This window comes from Hemiscyllium ocellatum, chromosome 3 (genome assembly GCF_020745735.1).
Source record: "Hemiscyllium ocellatum isolate sHemOce1 chromosome 3, sHemOce1.pat.X.cur, whole genome shotgun sequence".
Lineage (NCBI taxonomy): Eukaryota > Metazoa > Chordata > Chondrichthyes > Orectolobiformes > Hemiscylliidae > Hemiscyllium > Hemiscyllium ocellatum.
Window position 1 is genome coordinate 69,023,555 of NC_083403.1, and position 24,022 is coordinate 69,047,576.

The following is a 24,022-nucleotide window of genomic DNA, read 5'->3' on the forward strand; positions in this document are numbered from 1 at the left end:
GTAAGTTTGCAGATGACATCAAAATTAGAGGTGTGGTGAACGGTGAAGAAGGTTACCTCAGCGTACAATGGGATCTTGATCAGATGAACCAATGGGCTGAGAAGTGGCAGATGGAATTTACTTTAGATAAATATGAAGTGCTACATTTTGGAAAGACAAATTAGAGCAGGACTTAGTTGCAAGGTCCTGGGGAGTGTTGCTGAACAAAGAGATCCTGGAGTTTAGGTTCATTGTTTCTTGAAAGTGGAGTGTCAGGTAGATAGGATAGTGAAGAAGGCTTTCCTTTATTGGTCAGAGCATAGAGTATAGGAGTTGGGTGGTCATATTGCAGCTGTACAGGACATTGGTTAAGCCACTTTTGGAATATTGTGTGCAATTCTGATCTCCATCCTATCAGAACGATATTGTGAAACTTGAAAGGGTTTAGAAAAGATTTACAAGAATGTTGCCAAGGTTGGAGGATTTGAGCGATAGTGAGAGGCTGAATAGGCTGGGGCTGTTTTCCCTGGAGTGTCAGAGGCTGAGATGTGACCTTATAGAAGTTTATAAAATCATGAGGGGCATGGATAGGATAAATAGATAAGGTCTTTTTCCTGTGTTAGGGGAATCCAGAACTGGAAGGCATAGGTTTAGGGTGAATTGGAAAGATATCAAAGATACCTAAGGGGCAATTTTTTCACACAGAGGGTGGACTGTGTGTGGAACGAGTGGCTAGAGAACCCCGTCTGAGGAAGAGTAGCATTCCAAGTTCTCCCTTTCTTCCAACTTCTGCCGTCTTTGGATGTTCACATTGTGGAGTGCACAGCAGCTGACCACAATATGATACACTTGGACTGGAACACAATACCTGACCAATCATAGCAATGGGTGCTCAAGAGCTTCTTTAATGCAGGTCCATGTTGTAGATAGTTCTGGCTATAGTGCATCTGAATCTGAGTGCTTAATGAACATCAGAAGCATGAGCATTATGTGGGTGGCACAGTGGCTCAGTGATTAGCACTGCTGCAACAATGCCAAGGATTGAGTTTGATTCCAACCTTGGGTTACTCTCCATATTCTCCCCATGTCTACATGGGTTTCCACTGGGTGCTCTGGTTTCTACCCACAATCTAAAGATGCACAGATTGTGGATTTGCCATGCTACATTGTCCTGTAGTGTCCAAGAATGAGTAGGCCTAAATGGGTTAACCATGGTAGATGTGGGATCATGGGGTTAGGATGGGATGCGCTTAGGAAGATCAGTGTGGAATTGATGGGCCAAATGGCCTCTTTTTATACTATTGGCTGCACTGGTTAGTGTTTGTGAGATTTGGAATTTTGTAGGGATTCTATGAAAAGCCAATTCCTCAGAAAATAACCCTCATTCTTTAGTAGCCACTCATGAAAGAATCTGGACATTGACCAGACGTTCTGAAGCATATGGACTGTCAAAGGACAAATGCATCATGCAGCTGTCTGGGAGCCAAATGCCCACAAGATGGTTTCTTGTGATCATAGATCAACTGGCATTCAGTGAATGGAAGTCTTTTTTATTCATTCATGGGAAATGGGCATCACTGGAATTATTTTCCATTCTTTGTTGCCTTTGAGAAGGTCATTGGGAGCTACTTTCTTGAACTATTTCAATCCATTTAGTGTAGTTCTACTTAGTACTCTTAGAGAGGGAGTTCCAGGTTATTGACTGAATGACTCCAAAAGAACAGCAATATATTTCCTACTCAAGGCCATTAGTGGCACAGAGAGAAACTTTTAGGTGGTGCGTTCCCATGTCCTTGTTGGTCTTGTCTAAGTCAATTGTAGCCGCCATGAGTTTGAAAGGTGCTATTGTGGGACTTTGGTGAATTTTGCATTGAATCTTGTAGACACGCTGCTGCATCTAAGCATTAATGGTGGAGATATTTTGATATCAACTAATGATATTACTGGATAGATCAAACACCACCCTGAAATCTGGCTTGATAGATACTTTATTTTTAGGTTTTAACAAGGTCTTCTTTTATTGAGGCACAGACAGTGCTACAGATTTGGTTTTCACAATAAAGCAGAAGTGTATTGCAGAAGAGTTTTGAAGATAAAATGGAATAAATCAATGTACATATAACACAAATTTAAAGACTTTGAAATACACAGTAAAATATAATTCCATGAATCCCAACTACACTCCTTTTAAGTACTCATACTAAAGCGAATTCTCTCTGTCTGTCAGATCTTTTTGATTTATGTTAACGATGATATCAATTCCTGTGGTTTAGAATCTGATTGCCTCTTCCTTTTTGATGTTACAGAGAGAGGATGAATAGGCTGGGGCTGTTGCCCTGGACCATCGAAGGCTGAGGGATGATGTTATAGAAGTTTATAAAATCACGAGGAGTATGGATAGGGTGAATTGTCAAGGTCTTTTCCCCAGGGAAGGGGAACCCAAAACTAGAAGGCAAAGATTTAAAGTGAGAAGGGAAAGATTTAAAAGGAACCTAAGGGGTAACTTTTTCGTGCAGAGGGTGGTGCGTGTATGGAATGAGCTGCCAGTGGAAGTGGTGGAGGCTGGTACAATCACAGCATTTAAAAGGCATCTGAGTAGGAAACATCTGAGCAGCCCTAGCCTATTCATCCTCTCTCTGTAAAGTAAACTCTCCAAACCTAGCAACATCCTTGTAAATCTTTTCTGAATAATTTCAAATTTAAAGTATTTCTTATGTTCTAAACTATTGAAAGAGATATTGATTGCAACAGATTGTGTATGCATGGTTTCTAAAGCCTGTGAGATTGAAGTTGGGTGTAACAGACTTTGAAAATTGCATGGTTAGGTATCATTGCTGTATCATGGGCCTCCAGAACGCAACACATTTTAGAAGAATATGGGTCAAATGCTGGCTATTGGGACTAGGATATCTGGTCGGCATGGATGAGTTGTGACCAAAATTTCTGTACTGTACAATGCTACGACTCTAAATAGATAAAGTAGGCCATTTGCCCCACCTTTCATCACGATCATGGTCGATTTGCCCAAGTCCTGTTTCGTGTCTGGTCATCATAGTCACCAGCTCTGATATTTCAAAGGTTTATCTATCTCCTTTTTAAATACTTTCAGTGATCAAGCCTCCATACTCTATGGTAGAGAATTCCGGACATTTACTATCCCTCTGGGAGAAGAAATTCCTTTGCATCTCAGTTTTTAATGAGTGTGCCCCTTGTTCTGTAAACATACTCCCTAGTTCAAGATTCTCCCACTAGTGAAGAATCTTCTCAACATCTATCCTGTCAAGCCCTGTCAGAATCTTGTATGTTTTCTGAGCACACCTTTCATTCTTCTAAACTCTAATGAATAAAGGTCTAACCTGTTTAGCCATTCTTGATAAGTTTGTCTCTATGTCCGATGAATCAGCCTAGTAATAGGTGGTTAAAGAACAAAGGGGAGCAACAACAGAAGAGGTGAAAAATATTTTAAAAGTTAAAAGGTAAATTTAATCACATAATGCTAAGCAGGACACACATGCACATAAAACAGTAAATCAAAAATATTTTAAATCAAAGCACTTCATTGTCACTTGGAGCATCTGCAGAAACACACCTTCAAGTATTTCAGTTCTGACAGTCAAATAGCGATTGAAAGTTATGCCTGCATTATATTGATGTGATGGTCTTGTATTTTGTTTCTGCCTGTGATGAGAGAATTTGCAAAACATGAAAGAGCTAAGCTTTAAAAAAAAATGCCTGTTAGTCTCATTAAACACATGTAGCCACTTTCTCTAAATGGCACAGGGAGCGCTTTATTTTCTCTCCAATCTGCAGCAGTAACATGTGGTGCACCTTTGTTCAGTACTGAAGGCTGCACAGAACTTAACTGGGAAACTGGAGAAATGAGGATGCAGCTACTGATTCAAAGCCATTCCATGTGCATTGGAAGACCTGTATATACACAGTGCCTAATCACATCTTTCAGAAACATTTCAAAGAGCTTATGTATTAAGAATTGCCTTGTACTGAAGTGGTGTTATTTAGAGTCCTGTAGCTGCCATTTGGGACAGCAATGATCCACAAAACACAATGGGAGGGACGACTAGGGAATTATTACATGTTATTGTTGGCTGAGTGAAGAATGTTGACCACAGCACCAGGATAACCCCCTGGTCTTCTTTGATTAAACACATAGAATCTTTAACATCCATATGAACTGTTAAAAAAAAGTGAAGGCGGGACCTTTTCACCTGAAGGATTGTTTCTGCTTCTGAAACGAAATTTTACCATTTGTTGTTTACTTCAGAATCACTTTAAATTGAAATATTCCATATTATTTCTTCCTGAGGTTTTGCTGATTAAATCTAAAGTCTATATGTGTCTTTTGAAACATTTGAAAAGAACCTGAATTTGCCTTGCCATTTTCTAAACCAAACTAAGGAAAAAAGATCCAAAAAAAATGAACAACTAATACCAATGCACTTTGCAGTGTTAAAATATGTGAAACTAATTAATTTATAAAAAATGAATATTCTGCACCTCACAGTTAACTTTCAATCTATTCTTGAAAGATAAGTATTGAACTATTCTTAGAAGATACATCATTTCCTAAACTCAGAATTAGCTAACTATGACGATTCCTTGTGTCCTGATGTTAAAGTGGGGTCAGGAGAAGAATACTGATCATGTTTTTTGACCCCTAAACAGAGAAAGCTTTGCCATTTGGGAACAGGTATATTTTAAACATTATTTTGATATTATAAGTTTTTCTTATGGATTACAATGCAAATCCCCAAAACATATATTATGGTAACTCCAATGATGTAAGAGTGTAAAGAATGTGCAGAAAGTTTTAAAATCTAAACCTCAAAGTCACATCATAGGAAATGATACAGAGCACCATGCCATTAAAACAAGCTTTTGTTTTGGAAGATTATAAACTTTGGTTTTCTTGAAAGTTTTAATTTATGAGACCCCGCTCTTCGAGTATTAAGTATGAATGAAGTTGTCACCACAGGTCAAGAACTTTCCTTTCACTGGTTACATTGAGAATGGTGATGTGACAAGTCATTTCCCAGAAAACACAGCTTCTTTGAATTTACACTGCAGTTCTACCCCTCGGCTTTGAGCTGTGAAAGCATCCATGCTGACAGTTGCCTGTTCTGAGTTTTGGACATACTGGCTGAAAATTCTGAACTTGGTAAAAATAAAATCAGTTATTGAGCAGTTAGATGTTTCACTAAGGTTGTAAATCTTTTGGTTTTATCTCCGTCCTAATTGTGATATGGCTCCCTTGGGGCGCGAACTGTGTTGCCAGTCAGTCAGTGAAAGAATTTGTCTTCTGGTCGTTGATTTTGCCCTAATATGCAGATCACTTGTTCCTTTAGAGAGCTGCTGCTGTCGCTGGCACTGGGCCAGGTGCTGTCATTGTTGATCTGTGGTATAGGCCTGACTAGCAAGTACTTGGTGGAGGACTTCCATGCCAACACTCCAGTATTTCAGAGCTTTCTTAACTACATCCTCCTGTTCCTGGTTTACACAACCACGTTGGCCGTACGGCAAGGTAAGTAACACTTAACTTTGCACGATCTTCTACTTGTAATTGTAATGGATAAAAAGAAAAATGAATCATACATGTCATTGCTATTTGTTTCATATTTCAGGAATAAATTAAAAGGTTGATGTGCATCATATTTAATCCAGTAATTTTGAGATTGGTGTGATCTGGTAATTAGCCAGTGCTGATCAAATAACCATTCTTAATGGTCTATCTTTATTGATAAAGCTCTGGTCAATGCTATTTAAGGCAGACATTGTGCAGGTTTGGGGTTAATTCAGTTGATACTCTGTTTAGTATATTCATGAATTTCTGTCTGTGAAGAAAACATGGACAATACCTGGGTGTCCATGCTCAATCTCAGCAGCAGTTTTAACACCCCATCCCTTTGTCAGACTACTCTTCAGAAAACAACTGCTGCTTCGCGTCATCAATCATTACTGACTCTGTCGTTGTAATATGGAGGTCAAGCAGCTTGTAATTGTTGACATCTAACTTTGTTTTTAACTTATTGGTAAAGTGAGTGACGTAAATGGCTGTCATAGTGCAGTGGTAGTGATGCCAAGAGGTCCTGGTTCAAGTCCCACCCTGTTCTGAGGTGTGTCAGAAAATTCCTGAACAGATTTGTTGGCAAATATCTGTTGTGAGCAAAAATGACTTAGACAGAGGCAGTTCTCCCATCCCCGGGTATAGCCGGCCCATCCCCAATCTCCCACTCTGGACAGAGGTGGCCCACCCCCATCTCCCGCTCCCTGCACAGCAGCTCATCCCCCAAGCAGGACACAATCCGCCTATCTCCCATCTCTAACCCTGGGTACAGTTGGCCCACCAGAACCCTGGCCATTGTTAATGGGCTCCTCACAAAAGACAATCGCTGCTCTTGTCAGTGTAAGGTTGGGATCTTGTTTCCAAAAGCCTTCTATGTAGTGATCATTGTTGCCAATGTTCTCTCATGGATATATATGACTGCACTGTCACCTGTGAACTGGGTCTGTCCTACTTATAGGATAGGACACAGTCAGGAAAGCTGACAGCAGTACTTGGATCATTGATTTTGATCATGATTTAATTAGATTGTTCTCCCAATTTTGGTACAAGACTCTAAATGTCATTCAGTAGGACTTTGTAGGAATTGTCTGCCTTGATTATTTTTCTGGAGCATAGGTTGATGCTGGGTGGCCCATTTAATGTTATCTAGCTCCAGAGCATTATCTTCATGGAGAGACAGTGGCATCAAGGCTGCCACTTACTTGTTACTTCTATTATTTTACATTTATCCAGTTAAAATAAAAATTGCTCATGAGAGTGCTAATGACTGAAACTTTTTTCCATGATTAAAATTAATTGTATTTTTCAACCCAAATTCTCCATTGATTTAGTTTGGGCCATTGTTCTACCACGTCCTATGGAAAAATAACAGGATTTATGCTCTGATTAGAAGAAGTTCTTCCACACAGATGAACCTTATGTTTCTTTCAAATGAATCCCATGAATGACAGAATTCTGGTTTTACATTCTAATAAGTAAGGGTCAGTTTGCTGACTTTGCACTTTCAGCAGGGAGTCTCTCTAAGTGAGAGCACATATCAAAAATTCAGCATCTACTTTGCACCATTTTCCAGTATACTTTGAACATAGCGTGTAGCATGTGTGAAAATATCCAATATGCACACTCAGCAGGAGATTGTCCTGCCAACAACACAAAGTCAGTAAATTACCCCTGCAGAACAATCTATTGAAGAACAATTTCTCACAGCTTCATAGGAAATATCAAAAAAACAAATGTGCTTTATGCTTAGGTGTTGGCAAGAAATACTCCAAGTAACATATTATTAATGCCCAATAATTCCTGAAAGCATTCATTAACTATAATTACAGCTTTACTTACTTTAAAATAAATAATTTGTTTTGCTGATTCAATTAACTTCTATTGTTTATGACATAACCATTTATGTGTCAAATTCTTCTTCATGAGACATATGAAACTGGAAGATCTGGGTGGAAGGTCATGCATGGTTACAGGCATATTGGGTAGTGAAGTTAAAATGTTTATAATAATAGCATTGTACAGCTAGATCATCTGTGGTTATGGTTCAGCGAGGGTAGAAAATATGCTAATCTTGGCCCAAGGTTGGGATGACGATGGCAGGCTGAGATATCAATATTGAGGTCGAAACCTGAAATATAGGTCCTGACATTCTGATGACCCTGAAGTCAGTCCTTGGAGCAGTGCAGAGTGGAGTTACTTATTGGGACTCTGTGAAATCCTAGATCCTGCAGGCACTATGTCAGCACAATGGCTCAGTGGTTAGTGCTGCTGCCTCACAGCGTTAGGGACTCGGATTTGATTCCAGCCTCAAGTGACTGTGTAGAATTTGCATGTTCTCCCCATGTCTGCATGTGTTTCTACTGAGTGCTCCTATTTCCTCCTCCAATCCAAAGGTGTGCAGGTTAGGTGGATTGGCCATGCTAAATGACCCCATATTGTAATTAATCCACCTAGACTGCGTATCCATTGCGGGCTAGGTGGATTAGCCCTGGGAAATGTGGGGTTATGGGGATAGATGGAAGGCTGGATCCGGGTGGGATGCTCATCAGAGGGTGCATGCAGACTCAATGGGCCGCATAGACTTCTGCACCATAAGCATTCTATGATTCTGTGAATTGCTTGAGAAATTGATAATTCTGGAGGGTATTTCCACTGGGTCTGGAAATGCTTCTGTTAATATTTACGTAGGAGAAGTTAAACAATAAAAATCCAGTGTAACTTCTCATTGACTATTAAAATTGCCTCCCAAAACCTATATTTAAGTCTCAGAACATGATATGCTGACTCCTGCAAAGGGTGAGATTGTATGACTTCCTGTAATGATCCCACACTCTTTTTAAGGTACAATGCATTTTTCTGATGGTGAGTTGGGAATTCGGATATCACTTAAATTGTTGTTGTGCTGTCAATTAACATTCTTACTCAGCATTAATACCATTTTCTCTACTTTTTGTAACAGTTGATGATTCTCAGTAGCCCTATATATGTACAATGAAGCACTCTCTTTTACAAATTTTTGTTTGGAAAATTATGTGAAAATGGAATGCAGTGGAACCAATGATGCAAACAGAAAAATACCATTGGAGTCCCACTGTTTAAATTTTAAATTGTATTTCAATAGTGTGATAGTAATGATGAATACTTTGGTTATGAGAAGAGCCTCAAATTTTTGGACTTAATTTATGTTTTTCTTTAGTTCTATCAAGGTTCTAATAATGATGTTCAAAACTATAGAAGATTTTGATAAGATCAATCAGGAAGGAGCTATTTTCACTTAACAGTGAAATGGTAACTAAGACTTAAGTTGGAACTAATCACCAAAGAGAGAGATTGGGAGATCATTTTTAAAACAAAACATTATTAGGATTTGAATTACCCTAGCCAATAAGATGTTGGCCACAGAATCCAGGTGAAGTGGCTAATTTTAGACAGTGGAAAATTGATAAAACCTGTAGAATAGGAGCAAGTAGATAACTATCACAGAAGGTTAGCATTTGTATAATAGACTGACTGGCGTTTGATCTGCCACCATGCGATGGACATTATTTTTCACTGTTGCTGCTTCTTTAATGTATTTAAGTACTTTTACTTTAAGAGATAGAGTCTGCACAAGTATATGTCTGCCACTAGGTGGCATTTACGCCTGATAAGGAGTGGTGATGTCATCAAGGTTTTCCTCTGATTTGGACAGACAAAGTGATAGAACCAATTACTAATTAGTTTAGAAAACTGCATTTGAGTGTTTCAAAAGCTCCATTTCATTCAGAAGAGCTCTGTATTTGCTTTTAAACTAGAAAGCAGACTGATAATTCATTTATTTTTAAAGGAGAGACAGGGCTTCTGGCTTAACAGAACTTATACTTTAAGCAGAAAGTCACCTACTTAGCTTTCAGGCTGTTGAATTTGACAGATTTCTATTCTCAAAAATCAGTGTTGTTATTTTGCCAACCCTCTTGAAAAGCAAGGCTGCTGTTAAGCCAATGTTTAATGAGATTGCCAAATATCTGACCCTTTAAAAAAAAACTGCACTGTACCATGATCTGTCACCATTGCAAAGGCTTTGCCTCCAGAAAAGTATTTGTAATACATGATATGGCAATCTTATGTTAGATTTTACAACATAAGAACCTGGTGTCAATAAAGTGGTCTTGGAAATTTTAATAAGCATTTAATACAGCACCTGTTATACACATATATTAGAGTCACAGGCACTTGCATGTCTCATCTAATATTAAACAATTGATTACAGACAGTAGCCCACTTCCATCAGCTTGTCATGCTTTGAATGGCTCTCGTTAAGTTGGAGTCTGAGATTTTCATACCCTCAAGTCATTTGGTATGATAGTGATAATATCATGAGCATATTCAAGTGGTATAGTGCATACCAACTGTGAGATTTAGTACAGATAAAATTCCATGAGATTTATCACCGAAAAATCAAATAACTTCAGCACCCTTACAGGGAAGTTTTGTTTTTAAAAAATCTATTGTAGTATTGTCCTATGTATATGTCATGTACATTATATGTTAGAACATAAAATCTTAAACATGGTTAAGAATATTGCTGTAGGCCTTATGATGTAGTGGATATTTAAGTCAGACACTTGAATCCAAAGTTCCAAACTGGGACTTGATGATCAAGAAAAATGCATTCACAATGTAGACAAACTGGTTGAATATGAACTTGTAAATTCTTCCAGTACACTCTAATGGCAGATTGAAAGGTTAGAGACATAGAGTTTTAGAGATGTAAAGCATGAAAACAGACCCTTCAGTCCAACTCATCCATGCCAACCAGGTATTAAATCATTTGGACCATATCCCTATAAACTCTTCCTATTCATGAATCCATCAAATGTTGTAATTGTACCAGCCTCCACCACTTTGCCTGGCAGCTGGTTCCATGCACATACCACCCTCTGATTGATTGATTTATTTGTTGTCAGTGAAAAGCTTTGTTTATGAGCAGTATAGGTAGATCATAGTAAGCAAGGGTGTACAGAACAAAAGATATAGGCAGAGGCGTACAGATAACATTGCACAATGTGTACAAGAGAAATCAACAGTAGCAAAATCAGCATTATTTGAGGCCAGAGAGTCTATTCAATAGTCTAATAATGGCCGGGAAGAAATTGTCCCAGAATGTGCTGGCGTGTGCGTTCAGGCTTCTGTATCTTCTCTCTGATGGAAGAAATTGGAGGAGATCATTACCGGGGAGGGAAGCATCTTTGATGGTGTTGGCAGCCTTTACGTGGCAACGAGTTGTTTAAATGGAGTCCATGGATGGAAGGTTGGCTCCCATGATGGCCTGAGCTGTACACATCACCCTCTGTAGTTTCCTATGATCTTGGACAGAGCAGTTGCCATAGCATGCTGTTTTGCACTTGGACAGTGTACTTTCAATTGTGCATCTGTAGAAGTTGGTGAGAGTCCTTACCAACATGCCAAATTTTCTGTGTGATCAAATTAGCCTTCAGGTCACTTGTCAATCTTTTCCCTCTCAACTTAAACCTATGCCCTCTAGTTTTGGACTCTCCTATCTTAGCTATTCACCCTAACAAATGCTCCACAATCCAATCCAAAAAATGTGCAGATTGGGTGATTAATAGAGTAGGGAAATGGGTCAGCGTGGGTTACTCTTCAGAGGGTCAGCATGGACTTGTTGGGCTGCAGAGCCTGTTCTATGAATACCATTTATCTTCTTTACTATCTGCTGCACCGACATGCTTACTTTCAGTGGCTGGTGCATGAAGACACCCAGATTTCATTGCACATTTCCCCCTCTCAATTTTTAGCCATTCAGATAATAATCCACTTCCCTAATTTTGTTACTAAAGTATATAACCTCTCGTTTATCCATTTACATGATACTGTATCTGCCATGCATTTGTCCGCTCACTAAGTTTGTCCAAATTGCACTAAAACATCTTTGCATCATCCTCACAGTTCACCTTTTCACCCAACTTTGTAACATCTGGAGATGTAATATTTACTTCCCTCAGTAAATATATATATTGTGAATAGCTAGGTTCTAGCACTGATCCTAGCAGTACCCCATTGGTCACTGCCTACCATTTGGAAAAAGACCTGTTTATTCCTACTCATTTCCTGTTTGCCAACTAGTTTTCTATCCAACTTAATACACTATCCCTAATGACATGCACTTTAATTTTACACACTCTTCTCCTATGTTGGATCTTGTCAAAAGCCTTCCGAACGTCAAAATAAACTGGTTCTTGAGATCACTTCTACTTCTTGTATCCCTGAAGAATTCCTGTAGATTTTCAAGTGTCATTTTTCTTTCATAAGTCCATGCTGACTCTATTCAATCTTGCCAAGGCTTTTCAAATGCTCAACTAATAATTCTTTCATGACGATCTCCAACATTTTCCTTACTACCAACATCATGCTGACTGATCTATAATTCCTGGTTTCCTCTTTGTCTCCCTTCTCCAATCTGTAGGAATTAATTCAAAACCTCTAGAATGTTGCAAGTTGAGCACCAATGCATCCGCTGTTCTGAAGGCCAGTTTCTGACGTACTGTAGGAAATAGATTATCAAGTCCTAGTGATTTATCGGCCTTCAATCCCATCAAATTTCTCGAACACCATTTCCTTTCTAATACTGATTTTCTTCAGTTCCTCCCTGTCACTAAACCCATCATTTTTGATATGTTGTTTGTGGCCTTCCTTCGTGAATACAGAATCAAAATCTGTATGTAGTTTATCAGCCATTGTTCCCCATTATGAATTCCCCTGTTTCTGACTCTAATTTACATATTAATCAATTGAAACCTGCACATCTGTTCTAATCGATTAAAGATGTAAGAGCTATCTTATGTGTGTTCAATTCGTTCGCATGAGTTGTATGACCCTTTAATCATTTCCTTATGAATTCTGTGTCTAAGGTCTTCCTCTCTCACTAACACCTGATAAAGGAGCAGTGCTCTGAAAGCTAGTGTTTTCAAATAAACCTGTTGGACTATAGCCTAGTGTCATGTGATTTTTGACCTTCCTAAATTACTGAATGCCCCTGGATATTCAGTTCCCATTCCTGGTCACCCCGCTACCATGTCTCAGTACTCCTGATTAGATCATCATGTTTACACCTATTAATTTATTTAGAAGACTTCTCCAGCTGGACAACCTGGCGACAAAATACGCCAGGACTCAATTGATATTTTGGAAGACCATCATGTACCAAAACCTGTACAATCACAGGGAGTTTCAGATTTCACAAGAGGTATTAACTGGAAGGAGAATTAGTGATTGAATTCATCATGACTTTTAAGCACCTCATAGAATGCTATGAGTTTAACAGTGTTTCAGATGACATCTTAAGAAACAGACTATTATGCAGCCTGTGAAATGAGGCCATTTAATGAAAGCTACTAACTGAGAGAAATCTAAATCTTAAAACTGAGTTGGACATTGTAGTGTCAGTCTGCAGGAGTCCTATCAAAGACAAAATCAACTAAGCCCAATGAAGAATGTCCATGCTATTGGCACGAGGAAGACGTGGCTGCTGCAAGTGAATCAAACATCTCCAATGACGAATTTGAATTGAACATCATGATGGAACGCATAGATTTTGGATTGTGCCTAAACTAGATGGGCAACTGATCAAAATGCAGATAGATGCCAGGCAGCTGTTTCACTTATTCCTGAAACAATTTACAACCATCTTCCACTCTCCAACATATCAATCATGATCGAATAGAAGAGCAGCCATTGTATTCCTCTATCTTATGGTCTTAAAGAATGTAGCATGTTCTGAGAAACTATCTGAAATATGTTCTATGAACGCCTTGCCCAGACTAATATTGGAATCTGATTTCGTTTCCACTTTCCTACTGAAATCCACTTTGAAAATAGAACCAGTCTGACTCAGGATTGGGGTACAGACAGATTCTGACCTCACACCTTTAATGCATTGTCTGAGCTGAACTGTCACCTTTTGTTATAAAATTTTAAGTTACCTCGAGAAGGTGTCTTAAAAGAAGTTCTGCGATTATCATATTAATGAACCAAAATTTGCGACCCTTTCTAATAGATGAAAGACTTAACAATCCAAGTTTATTCAATATATCATTTCAGTTTCATGACACCGTAATCTTTTGCTATAAATTCTGTGCCTTATGATCTTAGCCTCCACAACCACCTGATGAAGAAGTAGCGCTCCAAAAGCTAGTGCTTCCAAATAAACCTGTTGGATTATAACCTGGTGTTGTGCGATTTTTAACTTTGTCCACCCCAGGCCAACACTGGCTCCACCATATCATTTGAACACATATTCATTTCTTCAGTCTTATTTCCGTCATGCCAATTTGTATGTCGTTCATGTGGTAATTCATGGTAAACTATCTTTGAGATTCTGCTTGCTAGTGGGAACTCTTCATCTCCCTCGGCAAAAAAAACTCTTTCCGAGTTAGAACAAAGAACATAGAACAGTACAGCACAGAACAGGCCCTTCAGCCCACGATGTTGTGCCAACCATTGATCCTCATGTATGTACCCTCAAAATTCTGTGACCATATGCATGTCCAACAGTCTCTTAAATGTCCCCAATGACCTTGCTTCCACAACTGCTGCTGGCAACGCATTCCATGCTCTCACAACTCTGTGTAAATAAACCATCTCTGACATCCTCTCTATACTTTCCTCCAACCAGCTTAAAACTTTGACCCCTCGTGTTAGCCATTTCTGCCTTGGGAAATAGTCTCTGGCTATCGAGTCTATCTATGCCTCTCATTATCTTGTATACCTCAATTAGGTCCCCTCTCCTCCTCCTTTTCTCCAATTTAAAACGTCCGAGCTTAGTCAACCTCTCTTCATAAGATAAGCCCTCCAGTCCAGGCAGCATCCTGGTAAACCTCCTCTGAACCGTCTCCAAAGCATTCACATCTTTCCTATAATAGGGCAACCAGAACTGGACGCAGTATTCCAAGTGCGGTCTAACCAAAGTTTTATAGAGCTGCAACAAGATCTCATGGCTCTTAAACTCAATCCCCCTGTTAATGAAAGCCAAAACACCATATGCTTTCTTAACAACCATGTCCACTTGGGTGGCCATTTTAAGGGATCTATGTACCTGTACACCAAGATCCCTCTGTTCCTCCACACTGCCAAGAATCCTATCCTTAATCCTGTACTCAGCTTTCAAATTCGACCTTCCAAAATGCATCACCTCGCATTTATCCAGGTTGAACTCCATCTGCCACCCCTCAGCCCATCTCTGCATCCTGTCAATGTCCCGCTGCAGCCTACAACAGCCCTCTATACTGTCAATGACACCTCCAATCTTTGTGTCATCTGCAAACTTGCTGACCCATCCTTCAATCCCCTCATCCAAGTCATTAATGAAAATTACAAACAGTAAAGGCTCAAGGACAGAGCCCTGTGGAACACCACTCACCACTGACTTCCAGGCAGAATATTTTCCTTCTACTACCACTCGCTGTCTTCTGTTGGCCAGCCAATTCTGTATCCAGACAGCTATGTTCCCCTGTATCCCATTCCTCCTAACCTCCTGATGAGCCTACCATGGGAACCTTATCAAATGCCTTGCTGAAGTCCATATACACCACATCTACAGCTCGACCCTCATCAACTTTTCTAGTCACATCCTCAAAGAGCTCGATAAGGTTTGTGAGGCATGACCTGCCCCTCACAAAGCTGGGTTGACTGCATTTAATCAAGTCATGCTCTTCCAGATGGTCATAAATCCTATCCCTCAGAATCCTTTCTAACACCTTGCAGACGACAGACGTGAGACTTACTGGTATGTAATTGCCAGGGATTTTTCTATTTCCTTTCTTGAAGAGAGGAATTACATTTGCCTCTCTCCAGTTCTCAGGTATGACTCTAGTGGAGAGCGAGGATGCAAAGATCTTCGCAAGTGGTGAAGCAATTGCATTTCTCGTTTCCCAAAGCAACGGAGGATAAATCTGGTCTAGGCCTGGCGACTTGTCAATCTTAATGTTTGACAAACTTTTCAGCACATCAGCTTCCTCTATCTCTATCCATTCCAGCATGCACACCTGCTCTTCAAAGGTTTCATTCACTACAAAGTTCGTTTCTTTCATAAAGACAGAAGCAAAAAACTCATTTAGGGCTTCCCCTACCTCCTCAGACTCCACACACAAGTTGCCTATGCTATCCTTGATTGGTCCTACTCTTTCTTTGACCATTCTCTTATTCCTTACATTAGTGTAAAATGCCTTTGTGTTCTCCCTAATCCGTTCTGCCAAGCCTTTCTCGTGCCCCCTCCTGGCTCTCCTCAGACCATTTTTGAGCTCCTTCCTCACCTGCCTGTAATCCTCTTGAGCTGAGCTTGACCCTAGCTTCCTCCTCCTTATGTAAGCTACCTTCTTCCTTTTGACGAGAAGCTCCACCGCTCTCGTCATCCAAGGTTCCTTTATCTTACCACTTCTTGCCTGTCTCAGAGGGACATATTTATTCATCACTCACAACAACTGTTCCTTAAACAGTCTTCACATGTCTATAGTGCCTTTACCATGGAACAATTGCTCCAGTTCATGCTTCCTAACTCATGTCTAATCGCATCATAGTTTCCTCTTCCCCAATTAAATATCCTCCCATTTTGCCTAATCCTCTCCTTCTCCATAGCTATGTAGAATGTGAGGCAGTTGTGGTCACTATCAAGATCTGATACCTGCCATTTCCGAGCACTAAGTCTAGAATGGCCTCTCCCCTCGTCGGCCTGTCAACGTACTGAGTTAGGAAACCCTCCTGAACACACCTTACAAAAACAGCTCCATGCAAATCTTCTGCTCGAAGGAGGTTCCAATCAATATTGGGAAAGTTAAAGTCACCCATTACAACAACCCTACTACGTCCACGCTTTTCCAAAATCTGCTGACCTATGCTTTCTTCCATCTCCCTCCTGCTATTGGGGGGCCTGTAGTAAACCCCTAATGAGGTGACTGCTCCCTTGCTGTTCCTAATTTCCACCCATTCTGACTCGGTAGGCAGATCTTCCTCGACAATGGAAGCTTCTGTAGCTGTGATACCCTCCCTGATTACTAGTGCTACATCCCCTCCTATTTCCCCCCCACCCCAACCCCCCCCCCCCCCCCCCCCCCCCCATTCTTTATAAATGCTCTAAACCCTGGAACATCCAGCAACCATTCCTGCCCTTGAGAAACCCATGTCTCTGTTATGGCCAGAACATCATAGCACTGATCCATGCTCTAAGTTCATCACTTTTATTCCTGATACTCCTTACGTTAAAGCAAACACACTTTAACTGATCCCTTGGTTCCTTCCCAAGAAAATCCTTCCCATTAGCTGGTCTACCTCTTGCTATTGCCTCATCTGCATCAACTCTCACCTCTGGTATACAGCTCTGTTCCCACCCCCCTGCCATACTAGTTTAAACCCTCTCGAACTACTTGAGCAAACCTTTCACCCAGGACATTGGTCCCCTTCCAGTTCAGATTTTTTTTGTTTAGATTACTTACAGTGTGGAAACAGGCCCTTCGGCCCAACAAGTCCACACCGACCCACCGGAGCACAACCCACCCATACCCCTACATTTACCCCTAATCTAACACTCTCGGCAATTTAGCATGACCAATTCACCTGACCCGCACATCTTTGGACTGTGGGAGGAAACTGGAGCACCCGGAGGAAACCCACGCAGACACGGGGAGAATGTGCAAACTCCACATAGTCAGTCACCTGAGGTGGGAATTGAACCCGGGTCTCTGGCGCTGTGAGGCAGCAGTGCTAACCACTGTGCCACCGTGCCGCCCACAACCCATCCTTCTTGCACAGGTCCCACCTTCCCCAGAAGGCATCCCAATTATTTACATATCTGAAGCCCTCCCTCCTACACCAGCTGTGCAGCCACTTGTTAAGCTGTGCCCGCTCTCTGTTCCTTGCCTCGCTATCTCGTGGCACCGGTAGTAAACTAGAGAACACTAATTTGTTCGTCCTGCTTTGCAGCTTCCATCCTAACTCCCTGAAATCACTTTTTATATCCTCAATCCTTTTCCTGGCTCTATCATTAGTGCCAATATGTAATATGATTTCTGGCTGTTCGCCCTCCCCTTTTAGAACTTTATACACCCAATTGGAGACGTCCCAGACCCTGGCACCAGGGAGGCAACATACCTTCCAGGAATCCCAATCCTGACCACAAAATCTCCTGTCGATTCCCCTAATTATCGAGTCCCCTGCCACGAGTACTTTCCTATTCTGCCTCCTTCCCTTCTTTGCCACAGTGTCAGGCTCAGTGCCAGAGAACTGACTGCTATGGCTTCCCTCTGGTAGGTCATCCCCTCCAGCAGTATCCATAATGGTATACTTATTGCTGAGGGGAATGTCCACAGGGAATCTCTGCATTGTCTGTCTGTCCCCTTTCCTCCCCCTAACTGTAACCCATCTATCCTTGTCCTGAGCCTTAGGAGTGACCAACTCCCGGTTACTTCTCTTAATTACCCCCTCAGCCTCCCGAATGATCCATAGTTCATCCAGCTCCAGCTCCAATTCCCTAACACGGTTTTCAAGGAGCTGGAGTTGGGTGCACTTCCCGTAGATGTAGCCAGCGGAGACGTGTGCCATGTCTCTCACCTGCCATATTCTGCAGGAGGAGCAAGCAACTGCCCTAGCATCAATACCCCACTTATCTGAACACCCACTCAGTACTAAAATAGAAAGCTTCGTTCAAGTTGCTATAAAATTAATAACAAACTTATATTCAATAGAGAAAGTTTAGAATGAACCTTACCTTATTAACTAGGTTAGAGGAGGAGGGCGTGTGGGAGACACTATAGTTGTAGAGTCTCGGGTTTAGCCACCTTGCTGATATATATGGTCACTGCTTTCCTTCCCGGCTGTCCCTCTGGTCCTCGTCACTTCCTCCGCTGTTCCCTCTCCTTCTGTGATAGGGAAAACACTGCTACCGGTAAGTAATTTTAAAAAAACTGCCTTACCTTAGCAGTCTTCCGGGTTCGTCTTAACTCCGCTGCTGCTCGCACTCAAAATCTACGTATGTTGTTTCCATCGTTATGGACTATGACCATTGGATGCTGTCAATGCAAGTTCTTCTCCAGCCCAGAGCTGATATCCTGAACCCTGGTAGATTAAACAGTCGGGACACTTGCTCTTTGCTGCAGAGTAAAGTATAAATCCCGTGTAACTGTACTGTCCCCTTCTACGACTGCATTCCTTTTTCCTCTCCACCAGTTGAATGGCTTTTTGTACCACGATGCCATGACCAGTTAGCTCATCCACCCTGCCACCCTCACCGTTGTGCAGACGAGCTGAAAACGCTTCACGTCTTTTGGATAACTGCAAAGGCTGAGATTGCTGTTCTCCCTTCTCTGGATCCAGCCTATTCCGCCTCTCCCTGTAGCTCAAATCCTCACTAAGTTTCTTAAATTCATGACCCAAAAAGAAAGATAAATCTGAGATTACCTGCTTTGGCATAAAGTAAACGTTTCATACCACTGAAAAATAATGGTGGCCAGTAAGCCAACATAGCTCAATTAAATTTGTCAAGAACAAAACAGTGACTAAGAATGTATCACTATACAGCAGTGTCATGCTGAAGAATGGCGAGATAAAATGTTCAATAAGTTATCTGTGAACATATTATAATGAGCACTGAAAGCATTCCATAACCATGAATTACTTACTAGTATATGACAAAAGCCGAGTTATCCCAGTTTCCCTTTGGAAAAATGTCCTAGAAAGGACTTAGGATGTGGTAGGGGAACATCTCAAAAGAGGTGGTCCATCTCACAACCTATTGTGAAATCTACAATTATACTCAGCCATCTGGTCTGAAAGACATTCTTACCATTGATGAAGACTGATGGAAAGGTAAAACTCTGCAAAGTTTACTGGAAGTAGCAAATCCTTAAAAAATGAACCACAGTAAATCCCACCCAAGCTCATTCAGGATTCTTAGCTTAGATTGTTCAGACAGCAAAACAATATGGTGAACAAATTGCTAAAGCAGGGTAGAATTTTAAAATCAACTGTTGGGATCATCTATGACATGTCTGAAGTAGATGGGACTTGAACCTAGAACTCAGTGGTAGGGATACTGCCAGTGTGCCACAAAAAGCCCCTTTTAATGCCGAAATCACTTCATCAGCCACTTAGCATTTTGTAGTTAGTAGTTTACTCTCAGTACATAATTGGATTAATCAAGGTCGCAATTTCTAACAAGTTTGAGAGACTGGATTGTTTAAGTACTTTTAGAGTTTTCTCAATTGTGGTCCAGCCAACTGTGTTAAGAACAAATTGTGAAAGGTGATTTGGGAAATGGAAAAAGTTTATTTTTCTTGTCAGAATTAAGGTAACTGTAACACAGGCGGCTGTCAAGTAAAATTACCATCATTAAACCCAAGCGACACGTTTTATTGACAGACTTAACAGGTCTTCACTACTACATGTCCACCATTTTTTTTGTCATACTATGTTAGGATTGTAGATTATAGAGATATATTTCCAATGTATGGCCATACCCACAATAACTAAACTGGCATACATGGTCTGCATGCTTCCATGATAATCTTCAGCAAACCAACTGTGATGTTTGGTCATTAGCTGGAACTGTTGGGAGGATCATGATGTGATGAAGTGAGGGCAGGATCGATGGATGTTGATCATCGTTACCAATATGATGGTCTGAAGAAATACATTTTCATTCTATCATCAGTTTTCCCTTTTCCATTGTCATATTCTACAGCCATGTTTGCAATTTTTGGTGAAGTAGATGTTCATGGAAATATTCCATATCCAGTGTCCACTAATGCTTGGCTCTGATCTTCCACACATTCAACTCACTCCTTGTCAAACACACCACAAGCTAGATGTCCATTAAGTTGTCCACCACCTTAATATTGATCATTACCTTTTCCTGGAGGTCAATCAAGCATGGCCAAGAGACTACTTCACATCTTCTGGCTGGCCTACAAAAGGGGCAGCTGTAAAATTAAGGATTGGTGGTTGCCATTCTTTTACCTTAGATCAGAAAATCCAACCTTTACATATTCTAATACATATATAAATGGAGGTATATAACCTTTGTTGTATTACATTTCAGACACTTTAGCTTTTTTCTGATGGTTAGCAGGTTCAATGCTTCTAACCTAACCAATGGGCAACTGTCTTTATGAGCCAGTGTTATCAATGAGACTGTTTTTAATAGATTGAATAATGCCTTCATTGACTGAAACAGGGTTCCATTCAGGAAAATATACTTTATCTGGTCAGTCCATTTGGAATGTTTCTGACTGCAAGAAAGACAGAACCAGAGGGTTTTATTTGCAGCAATTCTACTTGACAGAGCAACCAATCCTTTAAACCTGACACTGTATGTGTCACAACAGGGCACATGTGAAGATAACCAAGTTAAATGTTGTTTTTGTTTATTAGAGAGCACAAGAGGAAATGCTTCTCGTTCAAACTAATCTACATAATTATTTTTACTGAACTGTGTACAAATAGTTCTTATATTCATAACATTTAAAATTTATATTTTCACTCCGGTTGTCCATTGTGATGTTTTACACGTATGGGACCTCAAGTAATGGTTGTACTGAAATATCCTAAAGCAAAATAAGAGTATAATCAAGATAGTATTACCAGCTATGGTACAGCCATCATAGAGTAGAGGCTGTAGTTTTTACACTAAAAGCAAACTGTGAGCACAATATACAAGGGTGTACCTCTGTTTTAAAGTCAATATTATGGGAATAAACCACCTACTGATTCTGATCGTATGCTTTCAGGTTCAATAGTACTCTAACTCTGGTTAAATAGGTTTTTAAAAAAAAATTCTGCAATTTCTTTTGCAACATTTTGTGCTTTTAAAGATGCTAGAAATTAAAAAAAAACATTTTGGGAAAGACAGTTTCGAAATGGTTCCCGGTCCAGGCAGAATTGTGGATTTCAGACTAGGTCTCCACCTCAGAGAGGTCAAAAGATAATCCTTAATTCAGTTGTGCTTCACTGTGGTCTGATCCAAGAATTAATGAAGTTGTCATTGTAAAATGTGAAATTGGTCATTGACCAAAATAATAAGAAACTACAGCTGGAATTTTGGCAGTTTTTAAAGTACTAGTGGTTTAAATGGAGCATGACTTAGCTTTTTGCGAAGGCCACTATGTAAATACAGCTTGCCAATTAAGAGAATGATAAAAAGAAATGCAAGTACACTGCCTGGGCAGAGACAGAAATTCCCTTTTGAAGCATCTCAAAAAAAAATCCTCAGAGGCAGAGAAACTGGGAGTTAGGGATATCATAAAACAGCAAGTGGTCTGTTGTAGATGAATTGGGCAGTTAGCAGTACCATCCTAGCAGAACCAGAAACCAGGAAATTTTTCTCTTTCCCAGGATGTGGCATCTTGCTGAGTTCACTTCTGTAAATAATTTTTAACTATCAAATTACAGAAGCCCTTACAACTGCTGAATTCTGATTTGCGGTTTCCAACCCTGGAAAAGTTAAGCTGTAAGCAAGTAATGGGCCTGCAACAATAATGAACTGAACTGGCTTTCATCTGCATAAATATCTTGCATGAGTACCTTTTTTTTGGGATCGGTTAGCTCAGTTGGCTGGACAGCCAGTTTGCAATGCAGAGTGATGCGAAGAGCATGAGTTCAATTCTCACATTGATTGAGGTTATCATGAAAGACTTTCACAACCCTCCCGTCCTCTGAGGCATGGTAACTCTCAGGTTGATCCATAATCAGTTGCCTTTCTCTTATAAGAGAGCAGGCCTATAGCTACTTTACATTACCTTCTTTTAAGTTTTTGAATCTGGAATGTAACTAATAACTGAACCATATTCATATTTCGTAACTTGAAGTAATAATTTTACAATAAATTAAACTTTGCTCATGTTTTAAAATCCAAGTTTTGTGGCTGTTTAGTTTTAACTTGCAACACCAAAATAAAACCAAAAATAGGATTAAAAGCACTATTATTCAGTGTTCACTGACCATGTTTTGGATATGTTCGGTGGTTGTTCAACTAATGTAACAGTTCAAATATAGAATGAAGTTTCCTTTGCTTAGACAAAACCTACAGGAACAATCTCCACAATACTAATACAGCTTTGTTTGGTTTGATTTGAGTTATTATTTCACATGTATCTAGGTACAGTGAAAGTTTTGTTTTGTGTGCCATACAGGCAGATCATAATTTACAAAGTGTACAGTATTAGGGTAATGGAACAAAGTGAAGAATACAATGTTACTGCTGCAGAAAAGGTGCACAAACGATGTCATTAATTTTGTGACATCCTTTTGTAGAATTGCTAGTGCCAAATCTTGTGGTGTAAAAATAATTTTGAAAATAGACATCACCAGGATAAAAGAGAATAGTTCCCTTCATCTGCCAATCTCCTCCCCACTTCAGTAAAACATATTCCTTTATGTATGGATCACATAAAAGGACAACAATATGATCCTATAAAAGGAAATTATCATTACTGAGTGCCCCATGATTAGGAGAAACCCTGGATTGTGCAATTCAATTCTTAAGACAGAATTCAAAGTTATAGATCTTGAATTGCACCAGTTTTCAGTACAATGAGTGCAAAATGCTCCCGAAACAGTCTGCATTCAACCGTAAAACCAAAATTGAAATGGATAGTTTCTCTGACATTTAAGTCAGATTTGGAATTGATCCAATGTCCCGTGGCATAAATCCATCATACTGCAATAAGATGCTTGGCACCTGTGGAGTGTTCCTTACTTTGATAGTTTCATTGAGCATAGCAAATAATATTCAGCTTTTCACCAATGCGTGTGAGAGCTGTGGAAATATCACAAAGACTTGTTCCACGAAGTCATTTCTTGTCCATTAAAAATAAAGCCTGTTTTACTTAATTCTATGCAACATGTGACTAGATTTTTTCCAGTTCTGCATTGAATAAAGTCCCTTTTCAGCCAGTTAATGCCAAGAGACTTGCTGTTATTGTAAGTGTGGTATATAAAATGCAGATGTCAAAATACAAAAGAATACCTCTGGAGACTCTGTCCTGCTTTCATGCTGAATATGCAGGTGAATTAAAAGTTGCTGAGTTCTCCTTGTGGCATCAAACAGCATGAACTTACTCTGAAATATTATTTGGCAACTAAAATTCAGCTAAAACTGGCAGACCAAGCTGAAATTTGAGATGAAACTGAAAAATTTAGCACAATACATTTTTTTTCTTTCATGGGATGTGGGTATTATTGGTAAGGCCAACATTTGTTGTCCATCTGTTACTGCCTTGCACTAAATAGCCCTTTTTGAGACAATTAAGAGTCACAATTATTTAATACATAAATTGTAAAAGTTAATTGAGGAAGTAGTTATGGCTGGCTAGGTGATGTGCTGTAGCTGTATGATGTGGGAACTGGCTGATCCCATTGTGAACAACAGTGATCACATCTGCAGCAAGTGTTGGTTGTGGAAGAACTACGGATCAGAATTGA

General features: G+C 40.0%; 1 protein-coding gene across 3 annotated transcripts in view; it reads left to right on the forward strand.

Moving 5' to 3' along the window:
* The window catches only part of slc35f1 (solute carrier family 35 member F1), a 313,410-nt gene that overhangs the window by 101,991 nt on the left and 187,397 nt on the right, over positions 1-24,022 (forward strand). For all 3 annotated transcript variants that reach the window (XM_060821185.1, XM_060821177.1, XM_060821194.1), the window contains exon 2: positions 5,343-5,518. In XM_060821185.1, coding sequence (XP_060677168.1) covers positions 5,343-5,518 — 176 coding nt within the window. The remainder of the gene's footprint in view (positions 1-5,342; positions 5,519-24,022) is intronic.